The sequence below is a fragment of the Salvia hispanica genome, chromosome 5, assembly GCF_029641045.1.
Source record: "Salvia hispanica isolate PSC_SH4W2 chromosome 5, Shi_PSC_v1, whole genome shotgun sequence".
Taxonomy (NCBI): Eukaryota; Viridiplantae; Streptophyta; class Magnoliopsida; order Lamiales; family Lamiaceae; genus Salvia; species Salvia hispanica.
In genome coordinates, this window is record NC_142696.1 from 3,097,444 (window position 1) to 3,124,776 (window position 27,333).

Consider the following 27,333-nt stretch of genomic DNA (forward strand, 5'->3'; position numbering starts at 1 on the left):
AGTTATAATTATGATAATTTTAATTATAATTATTTATTATAGTGAAATTAAGGAGTATGCTTTATAATTTTAAATTATTTTTAAAATATTATAATTACTGATAATAATTATTATTATAATAATAATAATAATAATAAACATAGTACTATATTGCATTAAATATGTAAGAATCCTAAAACTGGGAAAAAGAATACCTAAGAAAAGCTAGGATTCAGAATCCTGGAGAGTTGTACTAACTTTCCTTGTTTTCAGATTCTGATTACTTTTCCAGTTTGATTAAAAATCCAAACAAACACATAAATTTAAAATTTAAGGAATCAGATTACTTTCCCAGACAGAATCCTACCAACCAAACATGGCCTAAGGTTCATAATCCAAAATTAATCACACATTGCATTATCCAAGATTAAGTAATAGGCAGACTCGTTATCGAATCAAATATGCACGTACAGGATAATTATAATATAGCTTTGAATGAAAGGAAAATTAAAAGATAGTACGAATTTGAAATTACAAAGAATTTGGTAACAATCAAATGGAAATCTCATGACTGAAAAATTATGAAGGCAGTGAGCAAGCGTCTAGGGCTTGTTGACTGCACGGCAGGAGCGCCTGATCTGGCCTTGTGTGCCGGTGAGGACTTGAACGCCGCCCAATTTAATCATGGCTTGCCCGAATTTCTCGTTGAAGTTGAACCCGCTAGCAATGGCTTCAACGGTCGTTTTTGAAAGTGGATCAAGGGCCAGGTCTTGGTCAATCTGCAGAATCCCTCTCTTCTTCACTATTTGCTTGTAGTAGGAGTTGTCAACAACCATTGAGCTCAAGGGGTTCTGGTCGAGGTTCACTTCGTTGTCGACCTTAGTATTTTGAGGGCACCGTGCCCTCAGTGCCGTCAGAAGCGTAGCTTCCATGTTTGGGTCGGGCTTCCCGGTGCCTCGGAAGTTGTAGAGGCGGTCCTGGATGAGGGAGCAGTGAGTAGCACCAACGGTGTGACCTCCTGCATTAGTTGGCGACAAAATACTTATTTTAATGCGAAAAAAAGGTATTTATCATCTATTGATGCATAACATCTCTAGTTAGCGGTCACATGTCAATAAGATTTAAAAAACTACGTACAATACTACTACCTCTGTCCCTGAAAATTTGATACATATTACCATTTCAGTCCGTCCCTGAAAATTTGATACACTTCACTTTTACCATTTTTGATAGTGGACTCATATTCCACTAACTCATTCCTACTCACATTTAATTATAAAACTAATACTTTAAAAGTAGGACCCACATCCCACCAACTTTTTCAACTCACTTTCCATTACATTTCTTAAAACCCGTGTCGGGTCAAAGTGTAGCAAATTTTGGGGGACGGAGGTAGTAATTTGTTTGTAGTAATTTAAATTTTCTTGGCCACGTGGATGCGACCAGAGGTGTTGTACAATAGTGTTGTAGACTTGTAGTAGTAATATAGTATGATCGTGCTTAAAGAGTACGAGTATTAATAGACTAGGGTATTTGTGTAAATACCAAGAAGATAGATCATATCTGTGGCACTGAGTCCTTTCTTTGCAAATGCCTTGATTGAATCGGAGACTGACACTGAGGGAGATGGGAGATCCACATTCTTTAATAGGGATATCATCCCGTCCCTCCTCCCCGTCTCCACGATGTATCGTTGTCCTCCGGTCTACACATTTATAACGCCATCCAATATATTAATAATAATACATGTGAAAAAATCGAACATAAAAATGTTACGAAAAAAAGTACCAGGGCGACCGCATCTCGTGTTGCCATGACGATAATGTCAGCACACGAGACAACGCCGCGGCATACGGCCTCGACCGCAGCTTTTGCCGCGTCGATGAGTTCGTAACCTCGAACACTCTTATTTGCGAGTGCCGCTTTCTCAGTAGTATTTCCACCATCCAATAAGAGTGAAGCATCGCATCCCTTGAAATGTTACATATATAAGTTCATTAGCCTAGCAATAAGTCTAATCATACATGCATGTGTGTATTTATTTTACTATATTGTCACATTATTTTCGGTAATTGAAGTGCAATTTCATTATTATCATAAGCAATACAACAAATGTTACATAGAAATGAAAATAACGAACAAACAACTCACATTGACAAAGCAGTCATGAAACTGCAGGCGTAGAAGCCCGGCCGCAATGGTTTTATCTTTAAAGTCATACCATGTTTTCACGACACCGCTAACGATGGCCTCGACGTCGGCGGGGCCGCACTTCCCTTTGTAGAACCCCACTTGAAGAGGGGGCGTGGCGCCTTGACTCTGGCCGCACAAGGCGGCCGAGACTAGGGCCGCTATTACAATCAAGCTTAAGCTCGGGCTTGACATTTTTTAATTTTTTAAATTAAAAAATGTACTTAATAATATTTCTTTAGGCAATATTAGAAGGATTGGTCGATATTTGGCATTTGGCATTTGCGAAGTATTTATAAGAGTAACAATTTTGTGAATTGTTCGCACGTTGGAAGGGATGTTCTCTATTAAAACGTGCAGCCCAGTAATTTCCAAATTTGAAGTCTGGATGTTCATGAAACCTACTCTATAATTACATTGAATTTAGTAAGTGAATTTAATATTAATATTTAAATTGTGAATGGGTGCAGAAATACGCATTAATTATTATATAGTCCATACTTTTTTTTTTCTTTTGGACTAGGTGTTTGACGTTTTTATGAATAAATAAATAACTCAATTTGTATATTGATTAATTTTGTTGGGTTGGGTGGTCAACGAAGAAACTCAAGTAATCGCCACCAAGAGAGGAGTTTAGAAGTTAATTAATATATTTTGACAATCAATACACTAATTAATCAGCTTTGATAATTAAGTAAGTCAAATATTTGGACTAAATGGTTTGTTTATTAGGTGAGAATTGAGATTGCATTTAAATTGATTTTTGTGCTAATTATAATACTAACTTTGTTCTGCCCTTACAGTGGCTAGATAATTTAGTTAAGAAATGAACGATAAAGAGTAGTTGTTATAAGGAGTTAAATAACATAACATAATAATCAAATCGCTTTGAAAAGCCCTACTTATAAAAGGATATATGTCGTGCTTAGTCTTTATTTCACTAAACAAAATAATTAAAAAGTCAAGCGTTCAAATGCAAAATATTATTAATTTAGCAAAAGCAGTATAGGAAAAAATTTCCTATATAATCATGATTTTTTGTATTTTAGTTGTCTCCCAATTTTTTAAGTAGGTCAAAAAATCATAAATTTAACAATTTTATTAAAAAAAATCTACTGATGTCTAATCGGATGAAATTGTATCTAACGTGGCATCCGATAAATCTACAAAGATGAGACCACTAACCACCCGTAAATTTTATCATTTTTCTTTATTAAAATGCATCATAGATTCATAGGAAACATTAAGAAAAATATTTAATTTCATAATTTTTACCACTAATTTTAAATTGATAGGACAAACCAAAATTAATTATTTTGCTATATAATAATCTCATTCTCGCATTAAATATTAAACATTTATTTTTGGGACATGAGATTTTATATAATGTTGTTTTATAAATTAAATAACAAGAAAAAAAGTAATATTTTCATTTTACAAAATATGTCATTTTTAATTCATAATAAAAACGTTTTATTTTTAATGCTACGTATAAATTATTATAATATAATTAAGTCTTTCCACATATATTCTTTGCTTATGGACGTTACTATATTTATGTGTTATTTTAATAATTTTTACACAATTTAGTCCTCTCAATTTCCTTTTCAAAATTTATTAATAGAAGATTCCATCTATCAAAATCAACTTTTTGCCATGTGTATCATGAATGAAATCCCATAGCCCACAATTTCCATCACTATCTTGATATTCATGAAATGGAAGTATGGAACTAAATATATCTACGATATTTAGTTAAATAAATGCTTCAAATTGAAATACTACCATATAAGTATGAACTTTATTACTACATCAGCTTGATGCCTGCCAAATGTCCCTAAGATCAGTGGAATCAAGCAAAAGGGTGTCATGAAAAAAGATGAAATTCTCACAACAATAAAGTTAGAGCAAAATACCTGTGCATTCTTATGATTAGTTAGGTGTCTTATCTTGTCACCTGATTGTAAAAAGTCCTAGGTGAATTCTCCATCCACTTGGAAGATGAATGGCCTCACAATTTCAGCCTCACTGAAGCAACTATCTCTTGTCCCATGGCATATTTATGCATCATTAGATTTTGTCTCAGATTTTGAAAATGATTTTGATCAATAAAAATTGGAACTTTTCATCACACTTTCATGTCTTATTTTCATTCCTATAATTTTCCAAGATTCTGTGCTGGACCTAATCATAGGATCAGGTCCACTCCAATTACTCTATTTTAACTCTTTTGCAAATTTCTAATTGGTATAATAACCAATTAAATTACAATCAAATTCTGGATTAGTTTCATGAAATTTGAAAATAGAATATCAAATAACAAAATTTCAATAAATAAAGAAATAGAAACAATTATTTTTTATGGACAAAATGAATATATGTTTAATACTAATACGTGAGTCATGAATGTACTATTCACTTCTCATATCAATTTTTTAGAAGCCGAAACATCCATAGTTCTAAGCCACAAAATAGACCATGTAACAATTTTTTTTCTAAATTACAAAAACAGTCATAGAAAAAAATAAAGACATTTAAACAAATTTTAAAATTTTCAATTGTGGAGTTGAACTTAAAATGAGTGTAGATCAACTTGAATGCATGTCAACCAGTTGTCAGTCTTTCTAAATGCAGGAAAATTTTAAACATATATCCCAGAGATTTTTATTTGGATAGATATCAACTTGGATTTTCAACATTAAATTTAAACATGATATTCATTCGATTCGTGGGGAGCTACGGTCGGAAAAACGAGTCTAGATATTTAACAGAAAATCTGAATTAAACTAAAAAGCAAAAACAAAATTAGCTAAAAATAGGAGACGCTATTTTTAGCATCCAATTCATACAACATGAAGTATCTCAAATCTAAATTTGAAATACAATCTAATTCTGCTTTGTTTTATTTCATCAATACATGTCACGTCATGTACTACTAAAATTCAAACTAGTGAAATTACAATTTTTTTAAGAAAGAAAATATTCAATTTCATGTGAAATTACACTTTTACTTAAAAAGTAAAAAATTACTGATCTTTCCTCGTCCGTTCACTTCAGACTGCAAACCATTTCAACCAAATTTTTAACCGTTGTGAAACTACAATTTGTCATGATCGTCGACGACCTCCGCCTCCATCTCGTCCTCTTCTGCGGCGGCCTCGTCCTCGTCGTCAGACTGCACGAACCGCATCTGGAGGCGGCCGTCTTCGCGGCATGCATGCAAGAACTCCTGCGTCGGAATCCGAACCTCTTTGAGGATAAACCTCCCATCCTCCCTATACGACTTGAACCAAACCCACGGCTTCCCGCTCCGCCCGATGCACGAGATCGGGGGCGGAAACGCCGCCCTAGCCGACTCCCCCCGTTGTTTCTCCAAATCCCTTGCCACGCTCCTCTCCCCATCCCCGTGCCTCCCCACCTCTCTACAACAGAATTCCTCGTGCCTCGACGTCTCCTCCACGTCGTCGAAGCTCTCGAACCCTAGCCCCTCCGTGCACAGGGAGAGGCTGTCGGAGGAGAAGCTCTGGTTGTGCTTCCTCCGACCAGAGGGAGGGGCATAACCGCCCCTCCCTCTCTCGATATCTCCAACAGGAGTTTCCTTGAAATGCAATTCACCGAATAACTCGGTGAAGGATGACTCGTCGACTCTGTTGATGTGTTTCCACTGCGAAAGGGCTTCTAGAAAGTTCTGAGATTCCGGCAATGGCTTCTCGAAGATTTGCTCTATGCCGCCGCACGCTGCCATGTCAAGAGCTATACATACATACAAAAGGAAGAGTGAAATGAAATGTGCACAAGAAGAGCATGAGATTGTTGGTGAAAAAGTGAAGAAAAATGGGAAGTATTTATTGAGGAAGCTAAATAGGATGGGTGGCTATTATATTTAGAGCCTTTTTTTCTGATTTTTTTGGTGGTCACAACTTATAAAATTCCTCATTGCCCACCTTATCTTTCTCCTTTCACTATAACAGGCTCGTCTTTCAAAACGTTACATCCGATGAAATATACACATAGCCCCGCCATAATTCAAGAATTGGTTCGATTTCGTCAGATGTTACATCTGATGAAATACTCGCTCGCGTAGCCAAGCGATAATTCGTTCGATTTCTTGCAATTTCCTAATCACATGAGACTATTCATGTTAGTAGATTGTGATTGGCAGAGGAAGATAAGCCCTGCACACCATTATCACCTAATGATGTTGCTGTAAATTTACCAAGTTTGGCATGTTTTGAACTTGTAGGGAACTGATATTTTCGGAGGGGTCAGTTTCAGGTTGAGGTGACCTTAAACTGCATCAGAATCTACACAAGATTTTCATGTTCTGTAATGAAAAAACATTGGGAATATTCGCGGATGATCCTACTTGATTGTTCCATATATTTTTGGAAAATGATGGCTCAATTTTATGTAAAGTAGTCTTTAAAGCTATGAGATTGACAGCAACAACAGACTGTAATGTCCAGCCCTAGTGGCTTTGATGCAATCACGGATTGTGGTCCGATACGGACCACAATCCAAGCAAAATACGAGATTTTCGACACGCCCTTTGCCTTGCAGTGAAGAAAGACATCTCAGTTGCAGTTTAACTGTTTTTTTTCTCTCTCTAACAATAGATACAAACTTGGATGAAGTTAAACACAAAAGGGCAGAATAGTAAATAGATACACACACACAAACACACAAACACAGTGTGGGAATTGAGAATCTAAGTGATGAGAGGTTATAAGAAACCATGGACCTTCTTTCGTTCAACGCCACGCTTCGCATCGCTCTGTTATTGAATTTATTCGGCTGAGGTTGCTGACGCCCTTGCTCAGGTGGCCGGCTTTAGTGGCTGCAGCGTCCGCGGCTTCATTCCTTGATCTGGATCTCGTCTGGTTAGAGTTGCTCGGTTGGCTTGTTTTGCTCGTCTTCTTCTCCTCTAGCTGATTCTCAGGGACATTCGCTGCAGCTCTTGCTTTGTGTTCTTGAGCAGCGGGAGTTCCACAAGACACGCTTCCATTGGATTCCTCGGTGGACGTTGAGTGGCTGAAATAGTCCTCATCGGATGTGTTTTCGACCTGGCTGGATCGTGGGCCGCGCCTTGAATGTGGATCCTCTGCGACAAAGGTCTGCTTCGTCTCTTCGTGTGATTCAGCAGGGTTTTTGTGGCGGACCTGCGTGCAGGCCTGATGGCCATTGTCGTCAGAAGGGTTCGTGCGGGGCGTGGAGGCCTGCTGGACGACACAGTCGCCTCTTTCTCGTAGAGTCTTCTCTATTAGAGTCTTGAGGAAGTTCATAACTTGCACCGCGTACATCAATGCCGTCAATGGATCGGCCATCTGCTCGAGAAAATTCGAAGAACGTTAGAAGACTGACGGGAGAGTCTTGCGTCAGACTGTCTGACAGTCTCGCGCGTCTAAGAAGAAAATCAGCACGAAGTCATCACCTGAGTCATGTTGGGAGCAAACACCATGGCGATGTTGCGTGAGTTCATCTTGTTCCTGTGTTCCTCTTGGACGACATCGGCCATTAGGTTGATCGCCCAGTCCAACAGTGCAGCTTCAGTCGGGGGTAGAAGCCGGACTAGTTCATCGCAAGCCTCTTCCGACTGGCATTGCATCACTTGCTCATGAGAAAGAGAATCCAATACCCCTCGGGGGAGCTCCCGGAACCAAGCCTACACAGATCAGACGAAACATATGCTAACACACGAGCCAGAAAACAACATCCATTCTACAACACGACACTTCCAACACGAAGCACGGAGAAACAAAATCTATCAAGAGGCACTGTGTTTAGGTAAAGTTAGTTTACCTTGATCAGGCCAGCTAAACAGTGCACATCGATGCCTTCGGGGATAACTCCTCGATTCAATTGGTCCCGAACATACTCTTCTTGGCTGTTTCCTGCAGTTATTCTGAAAATTCCTTCAGCCTGCACATGTGTTCGTAGAATAAGAAAGAAGGTCGGTCGTATGCATAATATGTATGGGGTCGTTCAATGCACTACACAAACACCAACTGAAACGCAACGACAAACCTGCAAGCCGCCTTGGGAATACATATTCCTCTGCAAAAGGAGGAGGATAGTCGGAATGCTGTTGCCTCGCGGATCATAAGAAAGTTGCATGGATTCGGTAGAAACTCCGAAAACAGTGGCACTATCCACGGATTTTTTTCCCAAACAAGAAAGTTCATTAAGTGTAGATTTCCACAAACGCATAGTTTAAAGTAGGACTAGGAACTAAGAGAAAGTGAAATGGCAATTCGACTAGAATCCATAGACTCAGTGCTTTTTTCCGAGTACGTGCTAATCTACTAGTCCTCTTAAACGCAGGAATGCTACAAAAGGCGACAGAAATAACGACTAGAAGCTGAAATAAGCAACCCAAGCTCAAATTGCATATTCTATAAATAGTTAATTTGCCATTATACTTCAAATCTATTTCACTACAAATTCCATGTAACTCTAAAATATCTAATCTAATTGTATGCACATTTAATGAGCTGCATTATGAGGATTTGTTCATACTAATTAATGTATCTTTTCCAGCTACATTTAACTATACTTATTGAGACGGTGACAACAGATTGCCTTAAAATAGTAAGAAGCAAGACCAACCTCCCCGGCTCATTAGGTAGTTTAGAAACACATCATAAATGAGAGCTAATCGCGTCAAAGATCACATCAATAAATTCAAGACTAGAAGAGCACTAAACAACGATACATCGATCAATTAAGGAAATCAATTGAACTTCATCAATATCAGAACCTTATCCAAACTCGATGCATAGAAGAATGAAACTTTCTCCTTTCCATCAATATCATCAAAGAGCATAAGTTTTGTACTTCTATAATACCATATCAACAAAGCAACCTTCTTAATAAACATCACTCATCACAAACCAGATACGAAGAACTTAAAGGACCTCATCATCATGTAAAAACAAAACGTCCAAGATAAGAAGCGATTATCATGTGTTGAACACAAACATAGCTGGAAAAAAATCCACACTGTCGGATTCATGAAAACGGCAAACACTACATATTAGCATCATAGAGAAATAGAACCAAACATCAAGATTGAACCTAAGAGACAATTATCACACATTTGACACAAACATAACTGAAAAATCAACATAACTAAGCACCCAAACATCAAGAAAAGAAAATATCATCACACACCTACTTAAAAACTACAAATATACACATTACTTAAGAAAAAGGAAAAATTCCATCATTTTCATTTAGTACCCAAACACCAAGATAAGATAAGATAATATTACCACACACCTACTCAAAAACTGCAAAAATACACATTATTCAGATTCAAGAACACCAATAACCCTAGCATATCACATTGCTAATAAGAAACAAACATCACTGGGCCATATTTTCACATTTTTGGGATTCAAGAAAACAAAGAATGTACCTAGCACTAGGAGCCCTCCTTGGAACCTCAGGCTCAAACTCAACAGGCAAGCCCAAGAACCCATCAAACCTATCAAATGTGACATGGTTAACATGCTGCACATCGGTGGGCCAGCCTATCTCCATAACCCCACCACCACCACCACCGCTAGAGAAATTGTCTCTATCCGCTTTGCAAGCCATCCGAAACCTCTTCCTAAAGAGGGTCAGCAGGAGTGCTAGAAGCGACAACTGATCTCTCCTATCTTTCTCTCTCTCCTCCCTCACCCTAATTTCATCCTCCTCTCTCTCTAGCTCGTCAGCAAACTCGGTCTGGTGAAACAACGTGGCATTGTGGGTGGGAGTGGATATGGGAGTGGGGGAGGAGGAAGAGGGGGAGTGGAGCACCTCTGTCATTGCAACGATAGTTGAATAGATCAACCAAAGCTGGGATCTTTCCGAAATCCCACTTTTTTTAATTCAAGAAATCGGTTGTTGGGGAATCTATTTGCGAGTGGTGGGATTGAATTGAGGAAAGATTTGGTCTTTGGGGGGAATTTGTGGGGAAATATATTTGTATTTTTTGAGGTGAGTGGAGTTGGATTGAAGGAATGGTAAAGAAAAAGGAAGAAGACGTGGTAATCATGAACTGATTTATTTATTCAACTGGCCTTTTTTGGTTAACTGTATTTTGATATTTTCTGCAGATGTTTCTTGGCTGTCAATTAGTGCATTCAAGAGGCAAAAGTAAGGAGAGGGAAATGGGGAGAATCACAGCACCAAATGCTGTAGCTAAAACGACGTAGTTTCCCATAAATAACATAAATTTCTGTTTAACTTTTAATCTCAGCAACAATATTGTAATTAATGCGATTTTATTACTACTATAATCGTTTATTTTCGTTCCTCTGTTTGCATATTATACTTCTAACATCTTTTTCTAATTTTCTCTACTGCTAATACTATTGACTTTTGAATTTCTTACACCATCCATATTTACTTTCTTATATACTAGTTTAGCATTGTAACTATTTCGGATTAATTATTATTTATATTTTTTTATGTAATCAAAACTTATACTCTAGTGATGGAACATATTTCACAGAAACGCGTTTAATGACTATTATCAAGATCAAGACCGAAATTAGAACGTAGGAGTACTATATTTTTTTTATATAAAAATCTGACATTATGTTTTTATTTAGGCATTCGTGTGTTTTTAGTTAGTCATTCGTTTAAGTATTCCATCTCTGAAAATTGGTCACTTATTTCTATTTTTATTCATTCCTAAAAATTTGTCAATTTTCAATTTTACTATTCTTAGTAATGGACTCTACATTTCACTAATTCATTTCCACTCACAATTTATTATAAAATAAATACAGTATATAAAAGTAGGATGCGTATGTCACTAACTTTTTCAACATACTTTCTACTTATATTTCTTAAACTTTGTGTCGAATCAAACAATGATAAATTATTAGGAATAGATAGAGTATTGTATTAATGTATAGTGACGTCAACTATTAATTGGGTAATTATTTTTGAACTTTGATTTTTTAATTTATTTTTCGTTTACGAAAGTAAATTTGGTGGAATTAAGTTATGAGTCGGCAGTGACACGCAAATATGTACGGGGCAAGAAAGGAAAGGAAAAAAGATTAATAAAATATACAATCGCATTAACTAAGTTGATGAGATTATAGTGAAAAAAAATTGACGTGATTTATGGGAATACGACGTCGTTTTAGCCACAACATTTGGTGTTGTGATTCTTCCCGCGGCAGGGGATCCTCCCCTGAGGGAAATGGGATTTGTCTCGTCACCGGGATGGTGGGGTGGAAGCATACAATTTTATGGTCTTAAATAAATTTGGGTTGAATTTTTAAAATAATTTGAAATTTTTATATTCATTCATATATTATGATTTTCTTTACACAAGAGAATAAAAAGATGTATTTGGATAGGCAAATCTAGAGTTGTTTGAATGGATATTGAATATTTGATATTATTCGTTCTGACTTGATATTCAAAAGAGTTGTACGACGAGATTGGATCAAATATACAGGACATGTTAGTATGTTAGTACAAGTATTGGATATAATTGATCAGGTTACAAGCATACAATTGAAAAAGTCTCATTTGAAAAGAATGCACTCACTTAAAAAACAATCAAACATCTACACATCACTTCACATATTACTTGCCACTTTGTAAACGGCATCGACTCATTGGTCTCATACCACACCATCTTTGCCCATGCCTCGCCCAGTGTGTCCGACCTAAAACTTTATCATGTACGTCGGTAGTCTCATACTCCAATCACACACCTGCAAAAGCATGGATCGCGAGTACATGTTGGTTGATCAACGACTACCTCTTCTCGGTTTCGTACGTGAGTCCCCTTGTCCATCACACAACCACATAAACCAAGCGTCCGTTTTTTAACTAATGTGTTAATATTTGGTGTAATATACCATCTTATGAGATCATAGGTGAATTGGTGTTATTGTGTTATGCGTTGAATGCAATTTAAGTAAATACAAACCCTCAACTTAGATACCCATTGATGGTAAGAGGTTATGTGCATATATTAGTCGAGTTTTAGTGTCATAAAAAAACGAGAAAGGTACCTAATCGACTCAAACTGATTTAATGAACCAGCTAATTTAATGATTCATATTGTTGATTTGGGGTTAGTGATATATGAATAAAAATAAGAGAACTTTTGAAACTTGTTTTAGCGCAACTCTATTGAAATATCAATATTTTTGTGTTAATAATTAAATATCATACAATATTTCCAAATGTTGGGTTATAAAAAATTAAAAAAACACAAAATCGAACTTCGTGTCAAGCTGTTTTAACCAAATACTAATACTAGTATATGTCAACGATTAAGACATCTAACATTAATTTGCCATAGCTTTAAGTATTTTTTAACAATTTTACATAATGCACCGACATAAACATACAAATCCCTAAAAATTTAAGAATTCCGAAATTGGTGATAGTCCTTGTTTTTGGCTATATATGGTTCAAATATCTAAGCTACTCCTCTTGTTTTACGACAAAATAAACAAATGAGATTATAATTATTTTTTTTATCAACACTCTACGTGTGGTCCTTCAATAACATACTGTACTTAATAGTATAGTTGATGCAATTCAAAGATTACGAATTATGGTAGCGACGGACACAGAAATGAATGTAAATAAGGGCTAAATTTTTAAAATTTTATTTAAAAATAAATTTATTAAGTAATTTAAAATATTAATAGGAGCTTTTATATAGTAATATGTATAAAATATAAATAAAATTTAAAACTTTATAATAGAAAAAACCTAAAAGAATGATTTTGTTAGGGGCTAAAGCTCCTCCTCTTCGTCCGCCCATGTTTTATGGTGCCTGTGAGACTAGTCATTAGAAGTCGAACTAAGAAGTTCAGAAAGAAACTGAATAGATTGGTTCAAAAAAATGTAAACTCTAAGAATTATCTAAAAAGTCCAATGAAAATGGATTAAGTAATCCAAGATTCATTCATGTAATTGCTACAATGACCAATGATTAAAGACCAATCGATATGTGAAGAAACGAAGCTAAAAGAATTATGAGCCTCATTTTCGAAAATTGCAAGACTTGTAGTAGCAAGCTAAGCAATTTTGTTTTGATTTATATCATTTCGTAGTATTAATTTTATAGTTTATTTTCATTTTTATCGTAGAACTAGTGCCTAAAAAAGCTTTATATGTGTTGGCATTAATCACTATTACCTCGTTTCCAAGCAGGTCTGTTTTGAAGCATCAATACAAGAATTGAAAGGGAGCAAACCACATCCCATATCGGATAATGAACAAGACTTACAAGAGTATAAATGGGCTATCCCTACTCCATTAGTGTGAGGCCTTTTGGGGAGTACCCCAAGAGCAAAACCGTGAGTGCTTTCCCCAAAGCAGATAATATCATACTAATGTGGAGTTCGGGTGTGCGCCACCGAGACCCAACAGTGGTATCAGAGCCCTGGTTCAGGGCTGGGCCTGTGTGGCTCGGGGTTCGGTGGTTGCGCTTGTAAGTTCTCCGATGTGACGAGCTCGACCAAGACCTGTGGTGACCTGGTGACCTGTAACATGGGGTAGGCATGTGGTCTGTGGTCTGGTGGTCTTGGTTTGAGGGGAGGATTGAAAGGGAGCAAACCATATCCCATATCGGAGAATGAACAAGACTTGCAAGAGTATAAATGGGCTACCCCTACTCCATTAGTGTGAGGGCTTTTGGGGAATACCCTAAGAGCAAAACCGTGAGGGCTTTGCCCAAAACGGACAATATCATACTAATGTGGAGTTCGGGTGTGCGCGTAGACGGTAAAGATTTTGAAGACTATGGTTGAATAATTTATCATTACTTTTTTTGCTATGTAAATTTTTTGAATTTTTATCGAATTATATAGTGAATTTTATGTTTTAACATCTGATTTTTTCACCATTAGTGATTCCTAGAAAACAATCCACCGACCCATGAGTAAATTAGTACAGTATTAAATAAATATTCAATTTACTAATTCAACAATAATATTTTTTTAGGGCGTGTTTGACCTAATTCTTTTGACTTTTGAAGAATAACGATTGAAAGCCTAACCCTAAACCTCTGTTATCTCTATCGCCGCCATCCCTTCACCGCTCACGGCGGCGCTTTGGTCGTTGTTCACAGCAGCACGATTCGTACGTATATTATTCGCTCTCGTAGTTTGCCGATTCAATTTTACGTATTCCTTTTTCTCTCGATTAGTTTGCTGATTGTCGTTGGAATTTGACTAGTGCAATGCTTGTGGATTTTGATTTCTCCAATTGCCGTAGTGGATTATGAATGCTGATAATTTAACATTTATTCAGATAATTGAATTAGTTCTCGTTTGTAATTTTTTCTCGATTAGTTTGCTGATTGTCGTTGGAATCTGACTAGTGCAATGCTTGTGGATTTTGATTTCTCCAATTGCCGTAGTGGATTATGAATGCTGATAATTTAACATTTATTCCGTAAATTTAATTAGCTGCCTTTTGTAATTTTTCTCTCGATTAGTTTGCTGTATGTCGTTGGAATTTGACTAGTGCAGTGCTTGTGGATTTTGATTTCTCCATTTGCTGTAGTGGATTATGAATGCTGATAATTTAACATTTATTCCGAAATTTGAATTAGTTCCCGTTTGTAATTATGTTATTAGGAGTTGTAGTGTGAGTTTTGAAGGTTTATCATCATGGCCGGTAAAGATGCATCGGGTTCTAATAAAGCAAGTAACTCTGGCGCCAGTGAGTACTGTTAAATTATGTTACGAATTTTCATTGCTAATCTGTTTATATGCGGTTTGGATTGGCTTTGTTCTGAGATTGTGAGTGATTTTTGCAGAGGGGAAGAAGAAGGAAGTGAAGAAAGAGACTGGATTGGGGCTTTCTCATAAGAAGGATGAGAACTTCGGAGAATGGTACTCTGAGGTACGAGTACGGCGACATTTCAATTTAGTATATTTGTGTTTACGTAGCTTGGGGTTTAAATGTTTATTCAATTATGAAATACCAAATGTTTGGTTCTTTTGCATATGCAAAATATGGAGACAGGGGGTAATTTTCGTGGTAGAGATTGTATGTTTTGTTTGATTATTTCTGTTATGTTAGTTATGCACAAATGTCTAGTATTATGGGGTTTCTTAAACATATGATTTGGTCATTCGTATTCATGTCAACGATTATAAGTTTGGATGCTAAAGTAAACTCAATTTTTGTTGCTTTGAGTTGTGTGCAGGTTGTGGTTAATGGGGAAATGATTGAATACTATGACATATCAGGGTGTTACATTCTGCGACCATGGGCAATGTCGATTTGGGAGATTATGCACGTAAGTCTTAGCTGAACCTTAAAATCATTAGTTATGTTGGTATTTCGAATAATGGAGTTCATTAATTACCCTGGCTGACATGATATTCATTAATATTTGTCATGTTCAACATGAAATGGCATCCTGTGTCTAATTTTCTCTCTAATATAACTCTGCAGAACTTCTTTGATGCTGAAATCAAGAAAATGAACATTAAGAACTGCTACTTCCCTCTCTTTGTCTCAGAGACTGTCCTACAGAAGGAGAAGGACCATATAGAGGGGTTTGCTCCTGAGGTAAGATTACTTTGCTTTAAGTTCATCTTCATCATGACCTGGACCTTTTTTCCTGTATATGTGGGTATGTCGGAAAGGCATGTACCGTCCAGTTCAATGAACTATTTTGGCCCATTACCAATTACTGGTCGACAATTCATTCCTGGTTTGGTACTAACTACTAAGCTTAGTTGTTTGCAGCTTGTGCATGATTTATTTGTGCAGTGGTTTCACCGTTTTGGTTCTAACTATTTGTTTAATTGTGTGCAGGTTGCATGGGTTACTAAGTCAGGAGAGACTAAGCTAGATGTGGAGATTGCTATCCGTCCAACTAGTGAAACAGTCATGTACCCATATTTCTCCAAGTGGATTAGGGGGCACCGTGACCTCCCTCTGAGACTTAACCAGTGGTGCAATGTTGTCAGATGGGAATTCAGCAATCCTACACCATTTATAAGGTACATGCAGTACGTTTTATAGAAGATTTAAATGTTGCACTTCATTGATGGTGTTGTGGTATGCTATTTCTACAATGCTCCCTTGCTCACATTGGGATTCTGACCTGTTTCCTGGAGGCTTAAATTAAATGTTAGATAATGTTTATTTTTTATGAATTCTCACAGCTCATACATTGTGATGGACAATGAGAACAAAATATGATTTCGTTGAAAGCTGTTTTTTATCGGAATATTTATGATAGCTTGTAATTATGCAGGAGTCGTGAATTTCTCTGGCAAGAAGGACATACTGCTTTTGCAACAAAGGAGGAAGCAGATACTGAGGTAATTTATGGTTTTATAAGTGCTTAGTACGAAAAGTGTAATAAATGCAACAGTTACACCTTTAAGAACTCCTCAAAAATAGTGTACAAGATCCAGGACCATAGGAATCTATATTTTTGGAAGTGTGAGACTGTGAGGCCTTACTTGTATATTATCTCAGGCATAATGTTTCAATAGGTTGTGGAAATACTTTTCTCGTGTCACGTGAGAGATGTGCTGTTTGTATACACCACAGAGCAATTGACTGGCAATTTGGCAGACTTCACTTGAAGAAACACTACTTTATGTACAAACAGCACATCTCTCACGTGACACGAGAAAAGTTCTATATTTCTCTTTTACTCAGTTTGTCTTCAATGGATCATGTCTATTGGGCTAAGAGATTTGGGTTCTTTTCATGATGTAGCTCTTCTCTGGTTGTCTATTGTTCAGGTCCTTGACATTTTGGAGCTGTATAGACGCATCTATGAAGAGTTCTTGGCTGTTCCAGTTATTAAGGGCAAGAAAAGTGAGCATGAGAAGTTTGCCGGTGGACTCTATACAACTACAGTCGAGGTCATTATATTAATGTTATTGGATATTACTCACATAATATTCAGTTTCAAATTATCCTTATAAGAGATTTCCCTATTGTTGTCTGAGTGGTGGCTTTCCTTCATGACAGGCATTTGTCCCAAATACTGGTCGCGGTGTGCAAGGGGCAACTTCACACTGTCTGGGTCAAAACTTTGCAAAAATGTTTGAGATTAATTTTGAGAATGAGAAAGGAGAAAGGGCTATGGTCTGGCAGAATTCCTGGGCTTACACTACGAGAACGGTAAATGATCTGATGCTTTGAGTCTGAAACTGTGATTATGTGATTTTCATAGACATTAATATTTGGAGATAGATATTAGAATACCACATTGGATTGTAAATTAAATGGGTTGTTGTTTCTGTAGACAGAAAGTCCTCAAGAAAGTAGTACTACCTGATATGTAAAATAGTAAGAGTTTGACAATGAAATCTTAGATGGAGGAAAGTTTCGTTTGAGTTTCTACACTTTGTATTATTACACTGATTTCTTTGCATATTTCAATGATTTATACTGCATAGTGCATACTCGATTTGGGTTTTCATTGCCAGATTGCTCTTTTCCTTATACCTGTTTCTTTGTGATGAATTTTTGGCGCAGATAGGGGTGATGATAATGGTTCACGGGGATGATAAAGGCTTGGTGCTACCTCCTAAAGTAGCATCTCTCCAAGTAATCGTAGTCCCCGTGCCCTACAAGGATGCAGACACTCAGGGGATATTTGATGCATGCGCATCCACAGTAAAATCCTTGAATGAAGCAGGATTTCGTGCCGAGGCGGATTGTAGAGATAATTATTCGCCTGGATGGAAATATTCTCATTGGGAAATGAAAGGCGTTCCTCTAAGAATCGAAATAGGACCAAAGGACTTAGCAAACAAAACGGTATGAATAGGCCTCGTTTGCTTGTAGTGCTGCTTTATCCCAAGCTGCTAGCCTCCTAATTGCATTTCTAAGTATAAGCCAGAAGCCGTTTGTTAACTCTGGGTTTCTCATCTTGTCAGGTCCGTGCTGTCCGACGAGATAATTCATCTAAGAGTGATATTCCCATGGCTGATTTGACTGAGCAAGTTAAAGTGATGCTCGATAATATCCAACAAAGTCTCTTTGATGCTGCCAAGCAAAAACGTGATAGCTGCATCCAAACTGTGTATAACTGGGAAGAGTTCACAGAAGCACTTTCCCAGAAGAAGATGATTCTGGCCCCATGGTGCGATGAGGAGGTACGTTGCTTTACTTTAAATGCCCCAGAACGGTACTTCTTTTAGATGACCTCCGTTAACTCGTTTTCCTCGCCTCAGGAGGAGGAGAAGAACGTGAAGGCAAAAACGAAGGGAGAAATGGGTGCGGCCAAGTCTCTATGCTCTCCATTCGAACAGCCTGAACTCCCTGAAGGTACTATCACATACAAATTCGTGTGGTTGTTCTCATTAATAGTCGACACATTCAAACCCGATTCCTATAATATCGTATAATTCTTTCGCAGGTACGTTGTGCTTCACATCCGGCAAGCCTGCTAAAAAGTGGACCTACTGGGGAAGAAGTTACTGATTCCATCTCTAATGCATTTCATCTTCGTAACAACTTCAAATATAAGTTTTTGTTTATGTTTTTTATTTTCCGGATCTTTTGCTGAAAAAGATTGTTTGATAAAACTTTTGTTCATTGTATGGATTAAATGGAGTATATTATAGTAATCATCTTTGATGATATTTTTAACCATTTGAATGTTCTAACTGTATTTTTGTCATGTTTATTGTTTGATATCTTCTACATTCATCTATGATGACTTTGAACTATTTTTGTACCTTTGAATTTTGTCTATACTGAAACAAGTGGTTAAATTATGCGATAAAATCCAATCAACTTATATTTCAGAAAGATATTCCTGTAACCTAAAAAAACAGATTTCTTGCCTTAAATATTATACATATATAGCTAAGAATGAAGTAATCTCCTCCATTAATTATTTTCTTTTCTTTGCATGTGTGCATTTTTAAAAAATTAATTGGATTAGTCTTGAAACACCTACTTTTACACTAATTTGATTGTGTGGATTGTAAATATGGTGATCTAATTAGGATGTGCACTTATTATATTAAATGATAAATATTTGATAAAAATATTTTAGTAAAATAATTTCCGACGAAATTGCCGATAGATTTTCTAAACCTTATTTGACAAAAAAATGTTAGTTATGTTTTTCAATTATCATTAGCTCGAGTACTTCGGAATAAATTTATAACATGATGAGTATTACACAGAATATTTAACAGAAAAATCGAATATTTAATAAAAATATTGAGAACGGCCTTCCAAAATTGTGGACATATATATATTAGTGTAGTTGGCGGGAAAATAAAATCCTGAAACAATTGCAATTCGCGGACTCAGCATAGCATAGCCCACCGCTGAGAAAATCAAAGCGCTGTCGTTTCGAGAGAGAGAGAGAGATGGCGGAAGAGAAGAATGATAACGAGACGACGGAGAATGTGGTTTCCGAAGCGGAGGCGCTGCCGAAGGCTATCGTGCGCCGGGTGGTGAAGGACAAGCTTTCCCAGCTCTCCACCGGCTCCGAGATTACCGTTCTCCGCGACTCGTTCCTCGCCTTCTCTGAGAGCACGCGCATCTTCATCCACTACCTCTCCGCCACGTAAGCCGCCGTCTCTCTCACTCTCTCTCTCTTCGCAACATGTGTGACTTTTAAATTACTATGCATCTGATGCTTCAGTATTGTGTATAACCTCTACTGTTAGCGGAATTTTTATTTGTTTTTGACCCAAGATCAATAGCAAATTGGTTGGGCATGTGATTTGTTTATCTATTGTTGAATTTTGGTTTCTGGATTTGCTTGATTCGTGGAGTATGTCAGCTTGTTGCCACAATTTGGTAATGTGTCTGCCGTTTTCTAGGGTTTTATCTATGAATTGGTCTTTTTACAGATTGCGGTTCAATTTTTGGTTATCTGTTTAAAAATTTTAGATTTACAAACCAAATTATGCCAATCAATTCTCAGTGGTATTTAGTTGGATGTTGAATTTGGGAATTGGGTGAAAACAAGAATATGAAGATGAGCAGAAAAAAGTGGGTTGAGGAAACTGCATCATTACTTCCAAAAAGTTGAGTTGGAGCTCTTAAGCTTCTAACTTTGTGAGTAGTCATTCAACATAATCTGTGGATTATTGCTGAACCACAGCACATATTAGTCTTGTCTAATTTAATTACTATTGAATATCAAGTCCAACCTTCATTCTCATGAAATAATGTTGCAATGATGGGGAACCCCTTTTGTTACTACATTAGTTTATTTTCCTTTTTCTAGACTCTTGTTTGTTGGTTCTGTTTCCTCTTGTACTTTGATTCAAGTAAAGTTGCTCTGTTTTTGTTTGTTAAGTAGCGTGGTTCTGAATTCTATTGCCAAATCAACTGTTCCAATTCGTATGACTTATTGTGCATGATCTCCTGGTATCTGCAGTGCAAATGACATATGTAAGGAGTCAAAAAGAAATATGATCAATGCAGAAGATGTATTCAAGGCCCTGGAAGAGATAGACTTTCCAGAGTTCATTGGGCCTCTGCGGGATTCTCTTGAAGGTAAGCACATACATAAGTGTTTAATTGCCTTTTGTTTCCTCTTCTGAATTTCCTTGAGCACTTTGATCTCCCGTTTATAGTGCTTCCACTTCCTATTGGGAATGTGTCTATTTTCTTCTCCACTGTACAAGAGGTAGACAAAAACTGCTGTCCATGCTGAATAGTATGTCGATGATTTATATGTCATGAATACCTTTTGGCATGACTGTATCAAAGCTTATGGGATTCTAATATAAGAAAACTTGATGAAGTAGAAGCCCTGCATAAGATTTCCATTCTTACAATTGAGTAGTTGGGGTTAAAATTAATGGAGTCCCTCTCACAGATGATTGTATGTTATTAACTGGTAGATATGATCAGCTAAATCTATGTAGAAACACTCTACATTACTTACCTACCTAATCACACTGTTTACTCATTGAACTTGTTCAAATAGTATATCTTATTCTCCTTCAAAGCAAACAATTCGATAATTGCTACAAATCTCCTGGACAATATCCTCATGTCTCATGTTTTCACTGTTCCCCAACAACATGAATTTTATGACAATCCTTAGGAGATATTATAGTAGGCTGGTTTTGCACTATGTTGTTGTTTGTGCCTTTGTGGGCATTTATGCCATGATACTCCCTTTCCTCGATGTAGATTAGTATTTCAATCATATAGTTTGGCAAGGGTTTTTCATCAGGAAATATTGCAGCTGACATTTATTTTCTTTATCCATGAGATCTTAAACACTACTTGTATTGTCGGGTTGAAACAATATCACTTTCTTCTGATAGTCGCCTGAGCTTCTGTGCATAGTTAAAACAATCTTAGAGCTTGCTAAAAAGCCACTTGATTAAGATGCATTTGATGTTCAATGGTCGGCCTATATCATCCTTAACCCTAAATTCAAATCCAGAACGCTGTGTCATAGATCGTAACAGTCATTTGCTTTCTCTTGTCCTTATCCTAATATTCAAATCCAGACCAAAATATTGAACATACACTTGAAAATGTGGCTTGCATTATCTATTTTACTTCCTGTTACAATTTAGTTTATACTCCATTTGCTAATCTCATCACCTGTGTCACCATATCTTGTGGCAGAGTTTAGACAACGGAATGCCGGGAAGAAGCAGTCTAAGGCAAAAGAAACAAACACGAATGCAAAACGGAAAGAGCCACCCCCATCTGAACCCAGTGAAGGTCGAAACAAACGACAGGTGGTTGAAAATGAGGACGAGGATAACTCAGACTGAGGCAGGATTTTTGCTCACCTCTACCACAAGCAAGATTAGCATAGTGTTGCTGATCCTCTTCTATACTTCCAACATCATTCTTTGTTGAGGAATTATTTAAATCACAACACCCTGCTTTGCCATCTTGTGCTATTTGTTTTCAGATTTGTGTATGTGCGTATGTTGCTGGTAGAGGTGAGCAGCATACAGTTTTTAACCTTTTCAGCTATTGAAATTAATTTAAGATTATGTGACTGAGTGCTGGAATAGAGTTTTGCAGTAACTAAAAGTCAAACTATAAATGAAATATAGTGACCGAAATTGGTATCTATTTATCGGTGCTCTATAGTAAAAAATAAATTTACGTACATTAACAAAAATCACAAATTATCTACCCATCTAGTATTAGTATTTAGTTACTTATGTCGGTTATTAATTGGCACAGGTTAATCTGATTAGGATTTTGAGAAATGTAAACGTAGGTCTACTTTTATATAAGTGTGATTAGTGTGATTAAATTAGGTATTTAAGTGTAAACAAGATAACATTTAATAAAAGAACATTTAATTAAATTTAATATCTTAATTTCTTACTTAAAATAGAAATAATTTAAGTAATTTGAGACTAGCCGAAACAGAAAAGTGCAAATAACATGAAACAAAGTAATTATTAATTAAATAATAAAATATAAATATAATGAAATATAAAATCCATTATTAAAAATAGTAAAAAAATATGTTTAACAAGTATTTGCCGACAGACAAAAAAACATTAGTGACGAATAATTGCCAACGGATGCATTAATATTTAGGGATTACATCGAGATAAAATACATAAACAAGTATTAATTTAATTAAATCATTCATATTTTATTTGTGATGAATTTTTCTGCTCCATATCTTTCTTCTCTCCATTATTAACCGTTAATTCAATTTTGCTAAGGAATTTAGCTGAAAATGGGATCTTTCTCCGGTAATTTTCACTTTATCGCATTTTTCCAGATTCATTCGTAGTTTATGAAGTACTTAGAAATTTGTGACAAATGCAATCTGTAAATGATGTGCCGAGTTTTGCTCTGTGTTATTGATTCTTCTTTTCCGCAATTGAGGGTTTTGAATTGTGTTAGCTCAGGAGTAAAGAGCTTCTCTATTTTCCTTCCTTTTTTGAGTATTACTAAATTCTAATGGTTTAGTTCTGTTTTTGTTGATGAGTTGAAATGATGTAGCAGATTGAGCTTTAGAATTAAATTCTGAAGATATCCATTTTTGCTGAGTGTATGGCAAAATCTTATGGCAAAGGATTTGTTTTCAATTCTTGGATTGTTTGCTCTGATTAATTTACATTTTACAAGGTTCAGAAGATTAAGTGAACTATTGAAAAGATGCATTTGATTTTTATATACTTATGTGAAAAGTACTCAGTAGAGTTTTGTGATTTTAAATTTTAGTGAGTATGGCATATGCATGTCTTGCACAGTTGCTCCTCCTGAACTTCTCTTTGAATATTCTTCGAGACTGTGTTTATGGATCTTTAATAGTCGATTGAATCACAGAGAAAAGGGGTAGTGGTGAAGGGGTGAGGTTTTTTTCCGGATGGAAGCTGATCAGATTGACGTTGATGGTAGTGTTGGAAGTGCGACCGGGACAACTTACACCCCTCCAGCCCCTACGCCTCAGGAGGAAATTGACCCCGGCCGAGCTTTGTCTATGAAGATGAAGGTCAAGGGCACCAATCAAGAATCGCACGAAAAAGATAAACCTCCAACTCCAAGTAGTGTACTAGTTCACACTCTTTTTATCAGTTCATTAATTTGACGTTGCAATCTTAGATGACTTTCCATGGATCCTTGGATAATTGTTATAAACTACCGCTTGGCCAACTCACACACACAACATTCTCACGTTACTAATGTATTTCCAGGTGTCTCAAGCTGTAATGTCTTCAAGAGCCAACTGCAAGAATATTGCCAGAAAATCAGACTAACTATGCCAGTTTATGAATCTATCAAGGAAGGCCCTTCTCACGTGCCAGTTTTTAAATCAACTGTTGTTGTGAACAATGCCAGATATGTTTCTCTACCTGGATGTTACAATCGGAAGGCAGCTGAGCAGTCGGCTGCTGAAGTTGCCATCCTGGCGCTAGCCAAATCCAATAATAGTAGCAGTGAGATCTCTCAGCCTGTGGTAATTGTCATATATTGCTTTGTCGCAACTTAACTTTCATGAAATTAGAGTAGTGGTGAAGGGGCCAGAGCAACCTGATTTTGATTTTCAGATGGAAGCCAGTCAGATTGACGTTGGTTGTAGTGTTAGAATTGCGACCGGGACAACTTACACCCCTCCAGCCCCTACAACTCAGGAGGAAATTGACCGCGGCCGAACTTTGTCTAGGAAGATGAAGGTCAAGGGTACCAATCAAGAATCACACAAAAAAAATAAACCTCCAAGTAATGTAGTTCACACTTTTCTTGTCAGTTCATGAATTTGACATTGCAATCTTAGACAGCTTTCCATGTAACTCTACTCTTAAGATATGTCCTTGGATAATTGTTTTAATGTTTCTTTTAATCTTATTCTCACTAATGTATTGACAGGTGTCTCAAGCTGTTATGGCTTCAAGAGCCAACTGCTAGAATATTGCCAGAAAACCGGACTAACTATGCCAGCTTATGAAACTATCAAGGAAGGCCCTTCTCATGAGCCAGTTTTTAAATCAACTGTTGTTGTGAACAATGCCAGATATGTTTCTCTACCTGGATTTTACAATCGGAAGGCAGCAGAGCAATCGGCTGCTGAAGTTGCCCTCCTAGCGCTAGCCAAATCCAATAATAGTAGCAATGGGATCTCCCAGCCTGTGGTAATTGTCATATACTTTGTTGCGACTTAAATTTCACGAAATTAAATTAGTGGTGAATGGGCCAGGACAATCTGACTTTTTTTTTTCAGATGGAAGCTGGTCAAATTGACGTTGGTGGTATTGTTGGAATTGCAACTGGGACAACTTACACCCCTCCAGCCCCTACAACTCAGTCGGAAATTGACCTCAGCCGAGATTTGTCTAGGAAGATGAAGGTCATGGGCACCAATCTAGAATCACACGAAAAAAATAAACCTCCAAGTAATGTAGTTCACACTTCTCTTGTCAGTTCATGAATTTGACATTGCAATCTTAGATACCTTTCCATTGTACTCTACTCTTAAGATATTTCCCTGGATAATTGTTACTATAATGTTTCTTCCAATCTGATTCTCACTAATGGTTGACAGGTGTCTCAAGCTGTTATGTTTTCAAGAGCCAACTGCTAGAATATTGCCAGAAAACTGGCCTAACTACGCCTACTTATGAAACTATCAAGGAAGGCCCTTCTCACGAGCCAGTTTTTAAATCAACTGTTGTTGTGAACAATGTCAGATATGTTTCTCTACCTGGATTTTACAATCGGAAGGCAGCAGAGCAGTCGGCTGCAGAAGTTGCCCTCTTAGCGCTTGCCAAATCCAATAATAGTAGCAGTGAGATCTCCCAACCTGTGGTAATTTTCATATATTGCTTTGTCGCAACTTTCACGAAATTAAAGTCATGTCTTTGTCTATACTTAACTTCTGATTTTGTTTCAGCTCAAGACAGGCTTGTGCAAGAACTTGCTACAAGATTATGCTCAAAAGATGAACAATGTTAGTCCTTTGTATACGTGCCGTTGGGAAGAGAAGGAAGGCAAAACGCCCATATTTTCCTGCGTCGTTGCAATTGGGAGTATCATGTATACTGGAGCTTCAGCAGGCACAAAGAAAGAAGCCGAGATAAAAGCTGCTAGGACAGCCTTGCTAGCCATTCAGACAGCAGTGCCCGTCACCGAAGATCACACGAGCAACCCCATTTACACCGTTGTCCCACAAAAAAGGAAGGGATCTGATCTTGCTATCAGCATTCAGGAGACTAAAGAGTCATTGAAGCCAAAGAAAGGCTGGGTCAAGAAGCAGTATCAAAAGAAGTGGCAGCCTGTGAAGAAAGACAACCCTGCTGGAGGTACGGCTTGTTTGGAGGTCAATGCAGATGGCCGGACAGGAGTCGAATCAACTGCTACCGTTGGACAGGAAGGATTGCAAGTGGATGCAGCCGATACTGTCGGCTCCTGAGGCACGACGAACGGTGGTTCGGATATGCATCAGCATGAGGGTGGCCAAAGACACGAGGATGCAGCTGATAATGAGATAGATGAAGATGATTTTGAAATAATCTTGTGAAAAGTACATAAGTGGAATTTGTGATTTGTAAAATTAGGAAGGATGTTAACAACCTCACTGTTATCTAACTAGGCCATGGATTGATCTTTTAGGTTAATCATGACAGATGCCTCTTACAAATTGTAATAAATTAAATGAGTTTTAATCATGTGATTTGCACTAAACAGAGTCTGCCGTTTCACTGACATTTTGGAGATATTTACATATTGAATGCTGAAAAGATTGGATAAAGATCCAAATGGTTCATATGTTTGCAATGTAACTCTACTTGTTCTTGGTCCAGCAGGTGATGATGGTGTTCTATGAATACAGAGACGAGACAGACCGCGCCAGCGTGTACCAAAACACGAGTGGCTGGTGAGCTTGCAGAGGACCGGCATATCTGAACTGCGTGGATTTGGCAATGCAGAAGTTTAGGAACTTGACTCCGAGGGTGATCAGGCACTCGTTCGCGCTTCTTCTCACAGTTTCTGCAAATCGCATTAGGTAAGTACATTGTCGTCAATCTTGATAGCCTTTCTACATTTCTTGAGACCATACAATTTACAAATCTTGATCACTCTAAACACACACACACAGACACATATATAGAAACAAACATGAAAGTGAAGCATACCTTGTGACAATTCTGCCAAAAATGCTGCCAAATTGAGTACTAGAAGCAATCCAACAAGAACAACAATGCTGTGCCAAGAACTTCTCATTCTGTTTGTCTTTTCACAATCAGAACCCAAAAATAACTCCATTACTTATCACTCTTGAATGATGATTGTTTCTTTTTCCCTTTTCTTAAGCAGTGATTTGTGTGTTTATGAACGAGACTATTTATAGAAGAAGGTCGTTTGATTGAAGCTTGCTATGGAATCATGGCAAATTGTCAACTAGTTGTGTCAAATGATTATCATAATGTTGGTGTCAATAATTAAACACTACATGTATGCATATAAAAAGGCTTTGTTCTTGTGGTGCAAGGAGTCAACTCTGTGTACAAAAATGCAAGTTATTCAACCTTATTTCTTCGATGATAGTACATTTTCATAGTCTCAATTAATTAAAACTCAATATTCTAATCATGTACTATCTCATTATTGCAAATTCAGTAAGTTTGAATTCTTGCAGTTTTGTGTTTTCAAGCAACAACATTTCCTCTTATTGATGTAAGTGTAAGTAGTTCTGCATTTGGCAATAGATTGTTTTTCAATAAATTTCATAAA

General features: G+C 37.0%; 7 protein-coding genes across 8 annotated transcripts; 3 read left to right on the plus strand and 4 right to left on the minus strand.

Annotated features, from left to right (window-relative positions):
• Positions 1–454: 454 nt before the first annotated feature.
• On the minus strand, positions 455–2,405 carry RHS18 (root hair specific 18). The gene is made up of 4 exons (XM_048084342.1): positions 2,131–2,405; positions 1,768–1,950; positions 1,525–1,684; positions 455–997 (listed from the first exon to the last, which is right to left on the minus strand). The coding sequence occupies exons 1-4, from the start codon at positions 2,362–2,364 to the stop codon at positions 582–584; spliced, it is 993 nt and encodes a 330-aa protein (XP_047940299.1). The 5' UTR covers positions 2,365–2,405; the 3' UTR covers positions 455–581.
• A 2,551-nt stretch (positions 2,406–4,956) lies between these two features.
• On the minus strand, positions 4,957–6,364 carry LOC125187715 (FANTASTIC four-like protein (DUF3049)). Its single transcript, XM_048084343.2, has one exon. The coding sequence runs from the start codon at positions 5,912–5,914 to the stop codon at positions 5,267–5,269; it is 648 nt and encodes a 215-aa protein (XP_047940300.1). The 5' UTR covers positions 5,915–6,364; the 3' UTR covers positions 4,957–5,266.
• Positions 6,365–6,723: 359 nt separating this feature from the next.
• On the minus strand, positions 6,724–10,283 carry LOC125187713 (rho GTPase-activating protein 1-like). The gene is made up of 5 exons (XM_048084341.2): positions 9,587–10,283; positions 8,194–8,314; positions 7,969–8,088; positions 7,601–7,831; positions 6,724–7,493 (listed from the first exon to the last, which is right to left on the minus strand). The coding sequence occupies exons 1-5, from the start codon at positions 9,979–9,981 to the stop codon at positions 6,921–6,923; spliced, it is 1,440 nt and encodes a 479-aa protein (XP_047940298.1). The 5' UTR covers positions 9,982–10,283; the 3' UTR covers positions 6,724–6,920.
• Positions 10,284–14,128: 3,845 nt separating this feature from the next.
• LOC125190399 (proline--tRNA ligase, cytoplasmic-like) lies at positions 14,129–18,783 on the plus strand. Of its 2 annotated transcripts, XM_048087708.2 has the most exons (13): positions 14,129–14,283; positions 14,784–14,868; positions 14,966–15,051; positions 15,359–15,451; positions 15,610–15,726; positions 15,976–16,163; positions 16,421–16,487; positions 16,920–17,042; positions 17,152–17,304; positions 17,662–17,946; positions 18,066–18,284; positions 18,363–18,456; positions 18,548–18,783. In XM_048087708.2, the coding sequence occupies exons 2-13, from the start codon at positions 14,817–14,819 to the stop codon at positions 18,610–18,612; spliced, it is 1,542 nt and encodes a 513-aa protein (XP_047943665.1). In that variant the 5' UTR covers positions 14,129–14,283; positions 14,784–14,816; the 3' UTR covers positions 18,613–18,783. The 2 variants fall into 2 exon arrangements, with proteins under 2 accessions (XP_047943665.1, XP_088915885.1); XM_089059759.1 differs by lacking the exon at positions 14,784–14,868 and having other exon boundaries at positions 14,173–14,283.
• A 636-nt stretch (positions 18,784–19,419) lies between these two features.
• Positions 19,420–22,127, plus strand: NF-YB11 (nuclear factor Y, subunit B11). Its single transcript, XM_048087596.2, has 3 exons — positions 19,420–19,714; positions 20,537–20,655; positions 21,748–22,127. The coding sequence occupies exons 1-3, from the start codon at positions 19,515–19,517 to the stop codon at positions 21,897–21,899; spliced, it is 471 nt and encodes a 156-aa protein (XP_047943553.1). The 5' UTR covers positions 19,420–19,514; the 3' UTR covers positions 21,900–22,127.
• Positions 22,128–22,856: 729 nt separating this feature from the next.
• Positions 22,857–26,267, plus strand: LOC125186728 (uncharacterized). The gene is made up of 7 exons (XM_048083164.2): positions 22,857–23,648; positions 23,799–24,061; positions 24,153–24,324; positions 24,472–24,734; positions 24,824–24,995; positions 25,145–25,407; positions 25,493–26,267. The coding sequence occupies exons 1-7, from the start codon at positions 23,471–23,473 to the stop codon at positions 26,009–26,011; spliced, it is 1,830 nt and encodes a 609-aa protein (XP_047939121.1). The 5' UTR covers positions 22,857–23,470; the 3' UTR covers positions 26,012–26,267.
• Positions 26,255–26,940, minus strand: LOC125186731 (uncharacterized). The gene is made up of 2 exons (XM_048083174.2): positions 26,736–26,940; positions 26,255–26,589 (listed from the first exon to the last, which is right to left on the minus strand). Exons 1-2 carry the CDS (start codon positions 26,863–26,865, stop codon positions 26,420–26,422), a joined length of 300 nt encoding a protein of 99 aa, XP_047939131.1. The 5' UTR covers positions 26,866–26,940; the 3' UTR covers positions 26,255–26,419.
• Positions 26,941–27,333: the final 393 nt, after the last annotated feature.